Source organism: Schistocerca serialis, chromosome 3, assembly GCF_023864345.2.
Source record: "Schistocerca serialis cubense isolate TAMUIC-IGC-003099 chromosome 3, iqSchSeri2.2, whole genome shotgun sequence".
Lineage (NCBI taxonomy): Eukaryota > Metazoa > Arthropoda > Insecta > Orthoptera > Acrididae > Schistocerca > Schistocerca serialis.
In genome coordinates this window covers 698,644,509-698,663,545 of record NC_064640.1, presented here as the reverse complement: position 1 = coordinate 698,663,545, position 19,037 = coordinate 698,644,509, and the positions used below count along the sequence as shown (strand labels likewise).

Here is a 19,037-nt window from a genome sequence, read left to right as displayed (position 1 = left end):
GATGCTGAGGGAATTAGATTAGGAAATGAGACACTTAAAGTAGTAAAGGAGTTTTGCTATTTGGGGAGAAAAATAACTGATGATGGTCGAAGTAGAGAGGATATCAAATCTAGACTGGCAATGGCAAGGAAATCGTTTCTGAAGAAGAGAAATTTGTTAACATCGAGTATAGATTTAAGTGTCAGGAAGTCGTTTCTGAAAGTATTTGTGTGGAGTGTAGCCATGTATGGAAGTCAAACATGGACAATAAATAGTTTAGACAAGAAGAGAATAGAAGCTTTCGAAATGTGGTGCTACAGAAGGATGCTGAAGATTAGATTGGTAGATGACATAACTAATGAGGAGGTATTGAATAGAATTGGGGATAAGAGGAGTTTGTGGCAAAACTTGACTAGAAGAAGGGATCAGTTGGTAGGACATGTTCTGAGGCATCAAGGGATCACCAATTTGGTACTGGAGGGCAGCGTGGAGGGTAAAAATCGCAGAGGGAGACCAACAGATGAAAACACTGAGACCAACAGATGAAAACACTAAGCAGATTCAGAAGGATGTAGGCTGCAGTAGGTACTGGGAGATGAAGAGGCTTGCACAGGATAGAGTAGCATGAAGAGCTGCATCAAACCAGTCTCAGGACTGAAGAAAACAACAACAACAACAAGTCCCCGTTTGGGTTTGCCGTCTGAGTTACTGGCCGTTTTAGCGAACGATCTGCGAGCTGTCGACTGCATTTTACTTTTTACCCGTCGTAGGAATATGACCAAGGCCATTTAATTGTTAGTCCTGGACCTCTGTTTCTCTATTGCATATTTTATAGACCTTTCTCTATGTCCCCGTTTTTATCTGTCTTCTCTTCTGTTGTTGGGGATTGACATGTAGTTTTTTCTAACTCCTATCTTCGTCTTCATGTTTCACAATTTTGACATACGCTTTTGACCCTAGTTGTTTTTGTGCCCTAACACAAAACAAAACAAAACGGGGGAAAAATACAGATGTCCTTACATTTTTTCAACCTATGTCTTTACTTACCTGAGAGATCTCAAAATTTACCAGGGAAAAATGCTAAAACTTGTCTGGAAATCGGGGAAATGTCAGGGAATTTTACTTGGGGAAGCTTGTGGCAACCCTGTAAACACTGCAATCAGGAGTGATATGTATGTCAAATTTGTTTTATTTGTGTTATTCATTGCTAGGACGTAAACACTGAAGTCAGTTTGTTATTTTAATGAACTAACTGTTGCTGATGATTAAATGTCACTGTAAATAATGTAATTAGAATTTTATTAATGTAAATTGGTTAGTAAAAATTTATGGAAGTGATATATGGACTACTGTTAATTTTGACAGTGGAGGAAAACATTGCTGTTTGGTATTTGTCGTGTAAGATTTGTGACTTACTATATAAAGATGTGCATGAATAGTTTGGATTTGAGATGCAACACACCATTGGAGGTAGGTGCATGCATGGATACTAAACGAGGCTCTCGTGACATCAGCTGTTTTCCAATGAACCTGTCTTCAGTGCTAGTCCTTAGTCTATTTTAACTGCACTTCATAAATACATCTACACTGTGAATTGAGTGTCATCTAACCAAGCACTATTAGTATAAGTATGGTACAATTCAGTGAGCAGCTACTAATTTTTATTTTTGTGTGTTCTTACAACTGTTTTGTATTTTAACTTTAATAGGCCTGGCTTGAAAATGAACTTAGTAGTTTGACACTAGTTGCCAGCATAGTAAAAGCAACTGTGACTTTAGACAAATCTGTTTTTAGTCCCAAAATTATCTGTACCAATTAGCTCTGTCTGCTCACCATCTATCTCCTGTATGTGTACAATATTCTTTTGCACAAAACACTGTGCTTTATCAGACCCATCATTCTCTCCCAGTGGCTCGTCAACACCACACAACTCAATTACCAGCAGATATATTTCCACGCTCACCCGAAGCATTTTCTCTGTACAAATGAAATGAAGTTCCACAGAGCTCTACTACATGTTATTTAAGGCCAGTTGTAGCATGTTGCTTACAAAGGTAATCTAACCCTAATTTTGGGCAGTAACCATTTGCCTGTATGAGGCAAAGCTTCTGTAAAGTCCCAAAAATGTTTTACTCGCTCCTGAAAACTTAATATTGCTAAACATAGTGAATGTGGTCATTACCCTCAACTCCACACTACTTAAACCATGGAGGGTTTAACCACCTCTTTACCATGAGGTCCAAACTTGCCGGATACACATGCACGCCTGTGTCCAATAAAAATTTTGATCTCTTCTGCCCAACACACACAAATTATGCTCCTGCACATGTTTCAGATGTACTAAAAGTTACTAGGAGCGACGTTCGGCTGGCCTCGGTATCCCATTGTCATTTAATAGCTGGTGACTTCCATTTCGTCCCTTCCTATCCTGCCGTCTACTCTGCCTAAAGTCTCATTCTCGATGCCCTACCTATCCACACTTCTTGCTCTGGTGCTGGCAGCAACCTTGCTATATGTGGCCCAGTTGTCTAAAATGGTAACATTTGATGTTTGTGGAAAAAATACACTTTTTATCACACTCTGGTCACTGCATCTCTCTCCCCCTCCCTCCCTCTCTCTCTCTCTCTCTCTCTCTCTCTCTCTCTCTCTCTCTCTCTCTCTCTTTCATTCATCCATTCTTCTAAAGCTGTTGCTGCTCCTATGGCCACAGCTAAGTTCTCATGAAACTTTGCTTACATCTGTTTTCCTTGATCCATGGCAACCCCACACAAATGCGTCTAAACGCTTTTTGCTCTGCCTCCTGCAGAAGGACCTTATTCTTGTTATCAAAACTTTTGATGGATTTGTTGATACACCATTTTAGTATTCCCAATAATACCTATAGATATTTTGCCTCCAATAAAACTGCAGTAATCATTTCCTCAGCACTTCAAATGTTTGACCATTTCTCAGCTCTTCTGATATGTTGCATATATTTTCACATCTTCCAACAGATTGCCAACAAATGCTAACACATCCTCTCCTGCTTTCCCCAAAAACAGATTGACTAACATCTTGAGTAGTTGCTGATAAACTGGACAATGATCTGTCCGTTTTCAAAGCTTTTAACTGCCTATGCAAGTATCTATTAGCTGCCCTCATTTGAGCCAATTGTTCTAGCAATGATCAAACCACTTTTGGAATGGTAACCATCTGTTCCCCTGATTTACTCATTGTAAATGTTGTGGGTTGGCAAGAGAGCCAACCCGGTATACTAGAGGAAGCCGAAAGGCACGTGTTTTAGCTCACGCAGGCTGGTGTGAGGTCTGGAACAGGACAAGGAAATTAGACTTTAGCAAAAAACGTACGTTGGTGCTGGAATACTTAACTTTAATCCATAAATGGTGAACATTGCTCTTGATGGTACATTATTCATAATCTCAATAGTAACTGGTAATGGCGCCTTGCTAGGTCGTAGCAAATGACGTAGCTGAAGGCTATGCTAACTATCGTCTCGGCAAATGAGAGTGTATTTTGTCAGTGAACCATCGCTAGCAAAGTCGGTTGTACCACTGCGGCGAGTGCTAGGAAGTCTCTCTATACCTGCCGTGTGGCGGCGCTCGGTTTGCAATCACTGATAGTGGCGACACACGGGTCCGACGTATACTAACGGACCGCGGCTGATATAAAGGCTACCACCTATCAAGTGTGGTGTCTGGCGGTGACACCACATTCCTCCCCCGCAAATCGGCGGACGGTTGTGGCATAAGGCTTCCGCCCGCCGTGGGGAGGACCCCATGTTGACGTAGGCGACGAGGTGGGGAGCCTAACAACAGGCGAGGCTGTGCCACCCGCACCCTGCCATTCGGACCGAGGGGAGCTAGGAAACGCCTGAAAACCTGCTCCAGGGTGCACGCCCAGATGCGGTGTATGCGCCCGTAGAGAGACAGGAGGGGCCGAAGGGTCGACCTCCATCGGGCCAGGGCACCCGACGGGTGAAGACAACACATGGTCCGCAGCGGGCAAGAGTTCCATGTCGGAGGACAACTGGTCACGGGAAGCGATCGGCGGCGCGTGACTCAGGGAGGCACCCGGCGGTTGCAGCGACGCATCCACTGCTGGCGTCACCAGCGGGAGAACAGGCGGCGGCGTCGCGTCGCCATGGGGCAAAATGGAAGGCAGCGTCGATAACACCTGGGGCTGAGGCGAGCCAGTAGATGGGTCCCCAGGGGGCTGACCGGACGGCACCGTCACTGAAAGCAGACAGGGAGCGGCAGATCCCGTGCGACGACAGAGGCACAGCTGATGGAGATGCCGACGCACCTCACCAGAGGCCCCCAAAACCAGATACCTAGCACGGCCGAGGCAGCGAAGAATGCGCCCTTCGAGCCAACGCCGTGAACCTCGATAGTTGCGGTAGTAGACAACGTTGCCTGGGGCAAAAGCAGGTATCTGCCACTGCACAGGAACCTGATGCGGCGGATGTAGCAAAGACATCAAGGTTCGATGAGGGCGACCGTGAAGCAACTCAGCCGGCGAGCGACCATCTCGGGACTGAGAGCGATACGAGGACAAAAAGAGCAATAACGCGTCCTCCTGAGAATGCGACTCTTTCAACTTCAACACCTGTGACTTGAAAGTCCTGACCAATCGTTCAGCGGCACTGTTTGACTGTGGCGAAAACGGCGTGGACGTCAGATGTTGAATACCATTGGCCGTGCATAAAGACTGAAATTCTGCAGACACGAATTGTGGGCCATTGTCGGAAACAATAGTCTGTGGAAGACCTTCAATGCAAAAGATAGCGGATAACGCTTGGATGGTGACAGATGACGTCGTGGAAGACATCCGGACAACAAAAGGAAAATTACTTAATGAATCTCCCACAACCAACCATCGAGCATTCCAGAATGGACCAGCAAAATTGATGTGTAAGCGTTGCCAAGGGGAAGTGGCTGTTGGCCATGCAAAGAATTTCCGCGGCGGTGCTGATTGTTGTTCGGCACACACCATGCAAGAAGAGCACATATTCGTAATCGCGGCATCGATTCCGAACCAAGTCCAGTGCTGACGAGCAAGTTGTTTCGTTCTCACTATACCCCAATGTCCTTGGTGGAGAAGCCGTAAGACAGAGGTCTGTAACGAACGTGGGACCACGACCCTGGACTGATCATTATCAGAACGCAACAGCAAAACACCACGACGAACAAAAAGTCTCTCCTTGTGAGCAAAAAATCGGCGAACCAACGGATCCCCGATCAGTGACTTTGACAAGGGCCATTGCGTAGCAACAAAACGCAGAACGGTAGCAAGGACAGGGTCGGCAGCTGTGGCTGTAGCTACACGACGAAAATCAATCGGAAGCGATTCGACCACGTCATCGGTTTCCGAATCAATGAACATGCAAGCAAGTTCGGAGGAATCGAATGCTCTATCCTCAGCAACAGGCAAACGGGACAACGCATGGGCGTTTCCGTGCTTAGCAGTGGACCGATACAAGATATCGTAGCGGTACTGCGAGAGGAAAATAGACCAGCGAATGAATTTCTGTGCTGTACATGGAGGTACAGGCTTGGTCGGATGAAAAAGCGATGTCAAAGGTTTGTGGTCTGTGATGATGGTAAAGTGACGACCATACAAGAAATCATGAAACTTTGTAACACCAAATACGAGAGCCAATGCTTCTTTCTCGATCTGTGAATAATTTCGTTGCACAGACGAGAGCAATTTGGACGCAAAGGCAATAGGGCGATCGTGCGAACCACCTTTGTGCGCGAGCACAGCACCGATCCCGAAATCCGATGCATCCACGATCAACAAAAGGGACTTCCAGGGATCGAATGGTGTAAGGCAAGTATTGGAAAGCAACGCCGATTTCAAACTGGCGAAAGGCGCGTTCGCATTCCGTCGTCTAGACGAACGGAACAACTTTACGGCGTAAGTGATGAAGCGGAGTTGAAATGGAAGAGGCGTGTGAGATATATTTATGATAATAGTTGATTTTTCCCAGCACACTCTGTAGCTGCTTCAAATTCTGCGGCGAAGGCAAGTCTTGTATGGCATGGAGGTGCTCTGGACTGGGATGTATGCCTTGGGCATTGAGTACATGTCCCAGATAGGGTAAGTCACGAGCAAAAAACACACATTTGTCCTTCCGCAAGCGAAGACCATTTTGTCGCAAGACCTGAAATAATGTTCTGAGATTGGCTAAATGTTCTTCTTCCGTCTGTCCGGAGATCACAATACGTCCAGATAGTTTGCTGTAGTAGGGACCGACGCACAAACAGTGTGTAGATATTCCTGAAACAATGCAGGGGCGGATGCACATCCGAATGGCAGTCGTTTGAATCGGTACAAACCAAGATGCATGTGAACCACCAAAATGCGCTGGGATTCTTCGTCCACTGGTATTTGCAAGTACGCATCTGCTAGGTCCAACTTCAAAAAATATTTACCCGGGCACAGTTTGTCAAAAAGATCTTCCAGGCGGGGTAAAGGAAAAGTTGCAATCACTAGTTGTGGATTCACTGTTGCCTTGAAGTCCACACAAAGTCTCAATTTTCAGGAAGGTTTTTGCAAAATTACTGAGGGTGATGCCCAGAGAGAAGCCTGCACACGTTCAATTACACCTTGTGATTCCAAATCGTGTAATGTTTTTGCAACGTCATCACGCAATGCGTGGGGAACATTGCGCGCTCTGAAAAATTTCGGTTGCGCGTTTACTTTCAGTTCCAAATGTGCTTTATAGTTCTTAGCGCAACCGAGGCCCGGTGCAAAAATGTCTGCAAATTCTTCACAGAGACGAGATACACTGTCTGAAGGCACAGTCTGGTTCACTGATAGGACCTGATTTACTATAGACAAGTTAAACAACTGAAATAAATCGAAACCAAACAAGTTCACTGCAGAAGAACGAAGGAAGTAAAATGACACAAGTTTTGTTTGTCCCTTGTATGTTGCAAGAATGCTGCACTATCCTAACACAGGGATCACTTGACCTAAATAGGTACTTAACTTAACATTTGCGGCACGCAACGGAGGTGTGCCCAGCAGTTTGTAAGTGTTTTGATTGAGCAGTGAAACTGCAGCTCCGGTATCGAGCTGGAATGGTATCACTTTGCCGTTAATGTCCAAGTCCACAAAAAGTTTATTGTCCTGCTGACGACAAGAGCGACTGTCTCGTGCAACGTGAACTGACACTGGTACAAAATCACTTGCGAATTGACGGGAGTTCCTGCGATGTCGACGCACACTATTTGTGGGACAAACACAGTCACTGTTAGAGAAAGTGGCACTGGGCAGAGTGGAATGAACTACATGAATTTCCATGGGCGAAGTATCGTGAGCCTGAGTATCCTTGGTTCGATTCCGATTCCGGCGCGAAGCAAAGGGCCTGGAATGGTTTTGAGCTTCCGATCTGAGCTTTTTCTGGCAAACACTTTGAACATGTCCTTTTTTATTACAGTAAAAGCAAATAGCCTGGCGTGACAGGCAATTCTCACGTGAATGTCTAGTAGCACACTGCGGGCATGATTTTAGCACTGCATTTGCATGCCGGCGCGGTACACGTGGCTGAGAGCCTGGTGTCAGCAGCGCGGTCGGGCGCGAGGACTGTTTACTGTTCCGTGCAGCTCGCCCGGCGGGCCGGTTAACCTGACACACGGGTGGCGAAGTTTCAAATGATTCCTGAGCAAAGTCAAGTGTGTCCTGCCGATCCAATATGTCCATCACTTGTTGGAGGGAGGGATTGACTAGTTTCAAAATCTGTTCCCGTATACGAACATCAGAAACGTTCTGTGCAATTGCATCACGCACCATAGTATCTGAATAAGGGATTCCACATTGACACTCAAAAGCACAATCCCTAGTAAGGCCTTGCAAGTTTGCAACCCACTCCTGATTAGTCTGACCTGCCGTACGTTTTGTATGAAAGAAGGTGTACCGTTTGGCAACTACATTGACTGATTCTTTGAAATATGCATCTAATGCAGACAAAATTTCGTCGTAGGACAGAGTTGCTACGTCGCGTCGGGGAAATAATTTGACTATCACACGGAACGTGGTCACCCCGACGGAAGATAATAAAAAAGGCTGCCGCTCGTTACCTTGAATTCTGTAGGCGGCGAGATGGAATCCAAATTGGCGTGACCACTCTGTCCAGCTTTCCAGTGCAGCATCAAAAGGACGAAAAGTTAGTGCAACTGCGTGTTGTGGCTGCGTTAGCGGTGGAGCGGCGGCTGCCGCATCATTTTGCATTGCACGTTGACCCTGGACGAGCTGTCCAAGGGCATCCAGTAAGGCCTGCGTCTGCTGATTCTGTAAGTGATAAAATTCGGACAGTACATCTGGAGATTGTGGCGAAGCCATTACACAAGTAAATCAGGGCAGTATAGTTACGAAAATGGTGTGGCCTCGTCGCCAAATGTTGTGGGTTGGCAAGAGAGCCAACCCGGCATACTAGAGAAAGCCGAAAGGCACGCGTTTTAGCTCACGCAGGCTGGCGTGAGGTCTGGAACAGGACAAGGAAATTAGACTTTAGCAAAAAACGTACATTGCAACTGGAGTACTTAACTTTAATGCATAAATGGTGAACATCGCTCTTGATGGTACATTATTCATAATCTCAATAGTAACCGGTAATGGCGCCTTGCTAGGTCGTAGCAAATGACGTAGCTGAAGGCTATGCTAACTATCGTCTCGGCAAATGAGAGTGTATTTTGTCAGTGAACCATCGCTAGCAAAGTCGGTTGTACCACTGGGGCGAGTGCTAGGAAGTCTCTCTATACCTGCCGTGTTGCGGCGCTCGGTCTGCGATCACTGATAATGGCGACACGCGGGTCCGACGTATACTAACGGACCGCGGCCAATTTAAAGGCTACAACCTAGCAAGTGTGGTGTCTGGCGGTGACACCACAGTACAAGTGCTTTTAGCCCGTACATCCGAGCATGAATGTGGTGCGTGCACTGCATTTCATGCTATAATGCCCAAGTTTATTACTCTTAAACTAGGTCACTGGCGAGGATTGAGTGCAGAGTGCATTATGGTCCAGCAAACAACAATGTATACACTTATCTAGTATTTCTCTAGTGTTCCCTCTAAATTCACTCATGTCCATACCATAGTCTAAATCCATAAATTATACTTTGAACCCCATTTGCGAGTCTAATTGACCAAACATCTTGACCCACATGAGTAGGAAACAGCCGAAACAGTGTGTCTTAACTCACCATGCTGCAGTGACAAAACTGCACGCAGACCTGCAACGTTGCTCAGTGTTACTGGCTCTTCTGGCACCAGTTGTTGAGGGCCGCTAGCTGCGCTAGTACCAGGATAGTCAATTCAGGGTGGTGAATTGGATGATCGGTGCATGGTACCAGTTCCTCAGTGGCTATGGAAGCGGAAATGCACCAGTATTGAGTCGTGCTTTATTTGACAAGATATTCACACAATAGCTGAAGGCTGCATCTAGATGTTGTGCGACGACTACAGGTGGCAGGGCCTGCCTCAGCATAACACAAGGCAGTGTGTTAGGCAATACATGGAAGCCAGTCAGACAAGTGACCATGGTAAAGCAGCATCATCAGTGTCTGTGCAGGTATGTGGCTCTGTCAGCATCACTCTGGCAGTGAGGCTCATATGTGCTGGACACCAGCAGTACTGGCAGGGGGTCAGATACAAGACGCAGACTGCGAACGCGAGACCCTTTACAATATCCAGGAAACGTATGAGGTCACACAGCTCCACTCGACAGCTGCTGTTGAAACTCCAGAGCATGAGGACTAGCAGTGGCTCATAGATCACTAGCTAATGGATGATGTAGCTAGACGAAGGCATAGTGAAGTGGCCCACGTGAGACTGTCGCCTGGTGTGAAGTAGGCAGCAGATGGACACAGACTACTGCTAGGCCTGGGTGACCTTGATTTATAGTCACTTAGCTTGGTTTATTGTGAAAAGGTGCTGCTTCTGGTCATTTAGGGGCTGAAGCAATGCAGTGTTAGGGCACAGCATGTGGTAGCACGGCTTGCCACTGCAAAGGGCTGATGTCTTGCACCGTGATGCCTCAGTGTGATTCTGGTCCTCATAGCAGAGTGTCACAAGCAGCTAGCTTACCCACTCTGTCTTAGGTCGCAGAGTCTGTTTACAGGGTGGCTATTCTTCTGGAAATCCTGGAATTCTCAGAGAATTACATTCTACTTGGAAAAATCTGAGAAATCTCGGGGAATTTCAGGAAATTCATAAAATCTCAGGGCATTCAAAGTGAATTTTATTCAGTTTTACAAATCATCAATTTTAAAATATTTCATATTTCAAAATGTGTTAATTATATGAATACTAATTCAATACCGACTGCTCATGGTTGGTGTATTGGTCAGTGGAGAGGAAAGCAAAGTCATTATTCATTATTGTGGTATGTCTCCTCCTCCTCCTCCTCCCGCTCCTCCTCCCCCCCCCCCTCGCCCCTCCCATCCTATCCCCTTCCCCCTTGCCCCCCCCGACCCCCCTTAATTTATCAGGAACTTCTTGACACCATATTCCTCTTACACCTGGATTTCTCAGAGAATTTTTTTCTAAGTTTGAATAGCCACCCTGGTTTAGAGGTGTGTTGGTGCTACAAAACATATCCCCAAAAAAAGTAAAATAGGGTTTGGAAAAGATGGGACTAACTGCATCTAAAACTAATTAAAAACAGAATAATTGCCCTTGTGGCAGGTGACAATAGCTACCATTACAATTCCATTGAGTTGTTATGCTAATGGAATCTTAGTTAGACATTAAGGGACCAATAGCATAGGTCACACTCCAGGATCACTGTTGATACAGTGATGGTGGAATATCATTGGCAAAGATAAGTTCTGAGTCCATGAGTCCAAGTGAATTGGGGGAGGGGATGACTGGTGAGAGGGGAGAATCTGGCTCCTCTGAGCTCACCAGAGTAGTCTTCTCCCTAAATTTTCCTTACCTACGTTTATGAGTCAGAACTCTTGTGAGGGTGTATGTGCTGTGGGGGTAGGAAATAAAGAGGATAGGAACAGGTGGCTCTGGGACTCACAGTCTGTCTCCTTCAACCACTGGCTGGTGTTGGGCCACTGGTCTGCATGTTTCTGGAGATGATAATGCTGCTTCTCTGACTGAGTGCAGGGAGTCCATAAAGATGCGTTGCAGGAATAACAAGAGGGGCGTCTTGTTCTCGGAGGGACTAATGTAGTTGTGTCGCTACCAGAGGTTAACTTCGAGAGAATGTACAGAATAAGCACTCGAGGTACTGTTGCTAACCTGGCCATGGTAGTGGCAATATTCTGTACCATTGGGATTTGATGAAAGCAATCTTAGGTCCTTGGGTGCCAGAGCATGAGAGGAAATTGGAGTTTTTGGATTTTACATTCTTTAATTAAGGTAGCATACTTTGGTGAAGGCGGGGGGGGGGGGGGGGGGGGGGTGATTATCTACACAATTGAGACAAAATGATGGTTATTCACATTGCAAGTTTTCAGAAAGTCCCGAATATTATGTTGTTGGCATAACCGATAGATGTCTGCCTGGAGCATTTTCATTTAGAGCACTGAATTGGGTGTGAGGAAATACACCGTCACATCACAGTGGTCAACCATGATTTCAACCCTTTCAGGAAGTGAATCCCTCTCAAAAGTGAGGGTGAATGCACTGCTGCCAACCTTGTTATCATACATGGGCTGAGGTACACAACTTATGAAAGGGACTCCCCCTTGCTTCTCAAAGTTTCCTCATAATTCTTCATCTGCATGGAGTGTGCAGTTCCAGTTAAAAGTTAATATGGTTAGGCTCTTATGTGGTGTTATGCTGACAGTATGTCACCAAGTTTCTAGCAAGAGAGTATGGTTCAGGACTGGGTGGATTCACTGGTTTGGTTCAGATAGAACCATTTCTTTGTTTATTGAGGGAAGAGATTTCTCCAGATAAATGTTAGATACCTGCCACGATGCTGCCTACTCTGGGTGAGGAGTCTTCCCTTGGGCGCAACCTGGCCAAAGAGATGGACCTCTGACTTGGTAGCCATTGTGATCCACACATTGGCAGGGAGCTACCATGATGGGGAAGAAAGGAGTGGTAGTTGTGCGAGGTGTGCAGCAGAACATCTGTGAAGTTTGGAAGGTGGGTGAGCAGACACTGGTGAGAGTAAAGATATGAGGGCATGTCCCGAATTGTTCTTACACAGCTCAGTGTGGCAATTACTTCATTTGGTATCAACCTTCCAGTGGTATATGGAATGGCGGGATTTGGTGCGATTTACCAACAAGACCACACAGGATGCACTATGCACCCAGATAATTGGCAAATTTCATGAACAGCGACCATTTAACATTGATGTGACATCTGTTTTCCATACGCAAGGCTCGGAAGTCTTGTGAAGTGATAGAAAATGCTCTGATTCAAAGCAACAAAAATCTAAGAAGTGGTCATATCTGCTTTTCTGCTTGAACTAAAGATGTATTGGATGTTTGCCATAGGAACAACCCGTGCATAGGTAGAGGTCTTAGGATGAAGGACATGGTGATTAATTTCTTTGGTATTGTGTATTAGTTTCTCCCTACAGACATTTGAGATCTATAGGGATTGGCCATGCTATGTATCGATTTCAAAAATACTACATTTAAGGATCAGTTGTATATGTGTATGACATTGGTGTGGCAGTTGCTGGTAGTGATTGTTGGTTGTGCCCCCCCCCCCCCCCCTGCTCCCCTCCCCTCCCTCAGTGTAGACTGCATAGGGAGTAAGGAGATGCTGGTATTACTATTCAAAGACAGCCTTGACAGGAAAATAACTGCTGGTGGGAGGTACTGGCTATATAAATATACTTGGCAAGGCTTATTAAAGTGAGAATAAACCACTCTGAAACTGCTTGGTAGATTAAAACTGTGTACTGGATGAGAATTCAAACTTTGGCTCTTCGCTTTTCGCAGGTAATTAGTCTTTTGACTGAGCAGCTGAAGCGCAACTCATGAGTTGCCGTCATATCTTTACTCCCTCCAGTCTCTCTTCTCTTACCTTCCAAACTTCACAGAAGTTATCCTGCGTAACTTGCAGAACTACCACTCCTTTCTTCCACATCATGGTAGCTCCCTGCCAACGCATGGATCACAGTGGCTACCAAGTCAAATGTCCATCCTTTTGGCTAGGCTTTGCCCAATGAGAGGCTGCTCGTCCAAAGTGGGCAGCGGTGTGGCGGATATCAAACGTGTATCTACAGAAATCTGGGTTAGTTTTCAGTAGATTTTTCATTTGAGTCACAAATTGATGAAGCATTTTTTAGACTACATATTACTTCCACACTCAAAAGTATTTCACAGATTTATAAGGTCCGTAAGTTCTGAAGTGTGGCTGATTTTGTCACCTCCATAGCAACTAGTTACGTCCAATTCAGCAATCTGAGAATTCTGTGTATTATACCCTCTCTCATTTTACCATGTATTAACTTTCCTTGTGTTTTCTTTAATATCACGAAATCAGATGTCAGTGACATAAAGATGCAAATTTATTGTTTGTACATGGTGCCATGAACAATTGTAATTGATTAGTGTATACAGATTGACAGTGTAACTTGAGATGGAAAGTACTTTTTTGTTATGCTTAATTGCCAGCCCATGTTCTTTACTATCTTGAACTTTCCTTTCTCAGATTAAGTGTGTTTATCGTATAGTTATTTATTTTTTTTTTTTCCAGATGTTGAGTTATTAAGAAACTCTGAGTTGTCGGAAGAGATTACTTCAAAATCCTCAGTGCATCAATCAAAAACCCAATTGCAGAAGTTTGTTCCAGGAAGACTAGAACAATCTTTGGATGAGGATAATAGTCAAAATTTGTTTTGTAAAAACTTGATGGAGAACTGTAATGTTACTGAAAGATGTGTAGTGGGCAGCAGGTATGCTTCATTACAAACTGAATATGTTGACAGTGAAAATGGGAGGGAAAGTGGACTTATGGACACAAATGTGAGTGGTGGCATGCTGTGTGATGAGAAACTGATGTCAGCAGACAGATCAGATGGAGACAACCAAATGTCTGCTGATGTTCACTCAACAAACTCTCTTCAGCAAGATGTTTCTGAAAGTGAGTATCATGTTGTTGATCCTAGTATCAGCTGAGGTAGTATATTTATGTCAAAAGTATCATCTTGAATAGCTGTGAAAGCAACTAAACTCACCTTCTTCCTGTGCTGTTTAGCTAATGCAGACAGGGAGTACAACACTGAAATATATGTCTTTAACATATACAGTAAAATTTCTGCTGGTTTCTCTGTATAATATTTTGCAGTTGTATCTTACTGTCTGCTTGAAGAATAGCTGGGCCTCTTCAGAAATTTGATCATAAAGAGGGATGACCAAGAACTCTGTATACACACTTCCTCCACTACCATGTCACAGTGTCTCAGTGAACAGACCTCACTAGGTGGCAGTACAGTCACACAAGAAACATTGAACATTTTGGATCTAGCATGGTTTCATGTTATGATATATTAAAAAATTTATAAACCTCAAAGTGCTATACAACAATTATGAAGAACAGTGTCATACTGTCACTGCCGGCACAAGAAAATGTGTAAAGTTTGTGTAAGTCAGTAAGTGCACTCATTCTCAAATAATGGATGAAAGTAGTCTGGGTATTTGTGTGTGGTGAGTTAAGATGCAATAAGACATACACACAATTTATAACTGTAGTACTGGTCTTACTGTGTTCAGTCAATCATACCTCTTAATGAGGAGAGCCTTTTAAATTTTTAAATCTGACCACTATTTGTATAAAATATTGAAAATCAATTTTTCTCCACTCTGGAAGCCATAAGATATGCAACTTGGAACTGTGGTATGGGTTCTGTGCCATGGGATAGTCATACAGTAATACAGATGCGATTTTACTTTCCAAAACTTTGCTACTGGCATTGGAAAGGCTACAATTCTCAACATCATACAACATAAACAAAACAGATTTTCACCAATATTAATTATTTTTGGTTTGTTGAAGTCAATACAAAATTTATATCTGGCACAGACTGTTGACTCCCAAAGATGAAGACAGTTTCCCAGATTTTCATCACTTTGATTGCCACATAATCATGACTTACTGAGTTTCATAATAAAAAGAAACCTTTAACACATATCGGTGGATAGAAACATTTATAAGTCTTTTACAGCCTCATTATGGAGACTTGTAAGCTCTTTCCGAGGAAAAAGTTCATATAACTCCTGAACAGTTTGTGTAAAAGAACACATCTTCTCAATGGGAATTACATTCCACGTTAATGAGTTCCATATGCAAATGAACAGCGGTGGCATCAGCTTGAACAGGAAACAATTTTGGAAACTGTCCAAAACAGATGTGACATTGAAAACCTCCTGAAAATGTTTAGAAAACTGTACCTGTATTTCTTCCAACACCATAGTGAATTATTCAAAATCAACATTTTCTTTAAAATCACATAACTTAGGGAAGTAGGCAGTGTTCTGTCTCAGAAGTTTTTAGTTCTGCAATGTGATTTTCTTCTTAAATGCATCCACTTTTTCCATCAAATTGGAGTCGAGTTGCATCTCCCTTTGCAAAGACTTAATGAAGGTGTTCAACTGTACAGTCATATCCACGAAAATGCAAGATCTATGATTCATTCTGGACCTTCTAATTTTGGTTCCTGATTTCTTTTTTGCTTTAAAAATTGAACAAATATCTGAAATCAGAAAACTGTTCCAAGCATACTCCTTGACTTAACCAACATACTTCACATTAATCTATAACATCTCCATAATCTTCATTCGCTTCCATCAAGAATATTTCAGACTGACCATATAACAACCCATGCGACATAAGAGATTTACTATTCACACCACTGATGTCATCACATGCCCTACACTTGCAGATATAGAACAAAGTGCTTGTTGATATAGAAAACAATGCATACTATACAAATTGTAATTTTCTGGTCAGCAATGCTACAAGATCATACACTCAATCAGTGGTAACTGCCACTGACATATTCAAGTTCTGGCTAATGTCTTCAATTTCCACTTAAAAGGTTTTCAGCAGGTTGATGCCTTTCATTGTGTCTTTCATTGGTACCAAATCTAACAGTTTGTCACGTGCAAATCAGTGTCAACACTGTGAACATACGTGGGAAGCTGTCATGTCTGATATGAAAGTTGGCAATCGATAAAGAAACGAATTTGAAGGCATTGACAGTTAACTGCCTATAGGCATCCACTGCCATGACAGTTACACAGCAATGGCAGTATCCAGGATAACAAAGAAAAGTTACAACAGTTGTCAGCCAGCTTGCTACAGGAGAACATACAACAGCATTATCTGTGACATCCTTCCTAATCAAAGCAATGTATACAAAGTACATCCAGACAAGAGTGTGCAACGTCATATCGATAAGTGGGCTAATACTTCTGAGTGCTTTGAAAATTTTAGGTACCGAAGTAACATCATATACCCTCTCAGCCTGTGATTTTTCATTTTGTTTCCTCTTCTTCTGGGTACTTCACTTTTTTGTCATGCGTTGTACACTGAATTTTTACACCCACATACAATGATTTACGGCAGGAAACTCGTGTTGGGATCGGCTCACAGCACAGCACTGCATCTTTTTAGGTCTGCCGACTATTTGCTCTTTCATTTCCAGATATATTTTTAATTTCTTTGTGCACTGTGTTATAATGCCATTCTGTAACAAATCTGTGGTGCCCAACAATTATGCAACAGCATAATAGACTGAGAATTGTCATCATTCTCATCGATGAAAAAAAAAAATCTGCGATTCCCACTCATTTTTGAAGGCTTGTGAAGATGTGTTGCTAGATTGTTTCGTTTTGTCTGTATGTTCTATTACAAGAGCCACTATGCTTATAAACTGCCTTTGTACAGGGAGAAATTAGTAGGGAATAAGTAGTGCTGCAACCTCAATTCTGCTGAACAGAAGAAAATTGCACTGACAAAAAGGTGCCAGAACAAATAAAGTTGCAGTGCACTGCTAAATGAAATTTTGTGCTGAGCAGTTCTGAGAAGGTCTGAGCAAAGCAAAGAGAGACCTAATGAAGCTGAGACTTTCCTGCACACTTTGCAGAACACTGTGCATTCTGTGGCCAATCCTAATTTAAAGTATAACTCACGGTTCCTGGAAATATAGTTACAAGTAATGTAGTGCTCTACTTATTCTTTGTTGTAGGTGCATGTTTCTATCATACTGTTTGTACTGTTCTCTTTATTACCACAGTAGCCTGTAAAGAAATGTGTCCCACTTTTCTCTGTAGTAATTTCATAAAGTTAATGTGTAATATATTACTCCTGGTTGCAACAATGTGTTCACCCTGAGTGCTGTTGTGCATGTCAGGAGAAGTTTCTGCATTTAAGCCTGGGGATGATTGGACAGTATTTCTACAATCCTTAAAAAGTGTTCTAGTCTTGGCCTATAATGTTGGTGTAAGAGACAGTGACTATTCTATGAAGAATTCTATTAACAGGAGCGCAGAATGGCCCAAGTTTCCTATGACATCTTGTTTTGACAGTCTTCTGCAACCCGTCACCAAATTTTGGGAGTGTGCTGCTGTGATGGTTTGCACCTTATGGTCATAATCTGTTAGCATCACGCCACAGCAGTTCCAAAACATAGTCAGCATCATTTCCCCGTTGATGGTCAGGTGAATCAACTCTTTTATTACTTGCTTTGATTCTTCGCATCTGGGTAGTGGTGATAAACACAGATCTCATCTGTGTTGATTAGACAGCTAAACAAGTCATCTGAATTGGCCTGATAGCTGCAATGTCTCCAGTGCAAAAATGATTTGGTTGGCTTTTTGAAATGATGTGAGTAATCATGAAACCTAGTGGACAGCAACATTCGTCATATTGAAAATGCCATGCAAGATGTTGAACACTGTGATAGACCAGTCTTCAAGCACCATAGCCTCACTTCTCTTGCTATGCATATTCTTTGCAGATAAATGGTCTGCCACTTCATTCTTCTTTCAAACAGAGGACACAGGGCATTTGTGCAAAGATTTTGGCAAAGAGGATCAAGCTATTGTAGTAGGTGGAGTGGGGAAAATTATAGCATTAGGGGTGACCTGGATGAAATAGAACTAGCAACTACACACACAAATGTGAGTTTTGTGGAGGTCCTGCAGCACCATGGATAGCCCTGAATCAACACTGCTGTTGAGCATGAGAACACTGAGTTGAGCAGGCTGCTGCTGATTGAAATGAAATCTCATGCGAGTGCAGTGCCTGTTGCTACAGTGAGGAGATGGGGATATACTAGACATGATCTACATCTGAAAAGGAGAGGAAAAGGTAGGTTGGCTGAGTTTCTTGCAGATAATATAGTGGTGTCCACCATCACACAAGGCAGGATCCCTGTGGTTACTGGTGTCAGAGAGATTAGAATCAGGATTCAGACACCCTGTTTTGAAAGAAGTCAAAATAACAGAAGAGCTTCACAAAATGCTTAACCATGCACAGAAAATTAAGGTTAGCTTATTTCATCAAAATATTAGAGTGTTGATTAATAAGTTAGGTAAAAGAGCTTCTTGTCTGTCTGAGAAATATACAGCACTCTGAAAAGATACGCATCGTGTGCCTATCTGAGCACCACATAATCATACATAATCATAGGCTTAGATAAGTTACATATAAAAAGATTACACTCCAACAAGTTACTCATACTGAACTAATATGGGAAGATGAGGAGTTGTTTGATATATTAAGACAGAACACAAGCTCAAAAACAATCAGAGAAGTAGATTTTCTAGTTATGAGCACATAGAAGTGTGTACTTGTGAATCAGTATTGAAAAATACTGAACTTTTAAATTGGAACTGTATGTAGATCTCCACTGGGAAATTTTGAAGTGTTAATGAGGAATCTGGATCCCTTACTATGCTATCTGTCAGGCAGCAGCAAGCAGTTATCAGTCTGTGGTGACTTCAGTGTAGATTATCTAAAGGACTCTGAAAATTTTTGAGGAAAAATGATCTGGAAACATTGTCTGGATCCTACAATTTCATCTCGGTAATTAAGTTTCCAGTATGTGTGGATAAAGACAGTAGGACCCTTA

The 19,037-nt window shown here is 43.2% G+C and overlaps 1 protein-coding gene across 3 annotated transcripts in view; it reads left to right on the top strand.

Moving 5' to 3' along the window:
* Nucleotides 1-19,037, top strand: part of LOC126470565 (uncharacterized) — a 271,605-nt gene that overhangs the window by 115,269 nt on the left and 137,299 nt on the right. For all 3 annotated transcript variants that reach the window (XM_050098506.1, XM_050098504.1, XM_050098505.1), the window contains one exon: nucleotides 13,658-14,044. In XM_050098506.1, coding sequence (XP_049954463.1) covers nucleotides 13,658-14,044 — 387 coding nt within the window. The remainder of the gene's footprint in view (nucleotides 1-13,657; nucleotides 14,045-19,037) is intronic.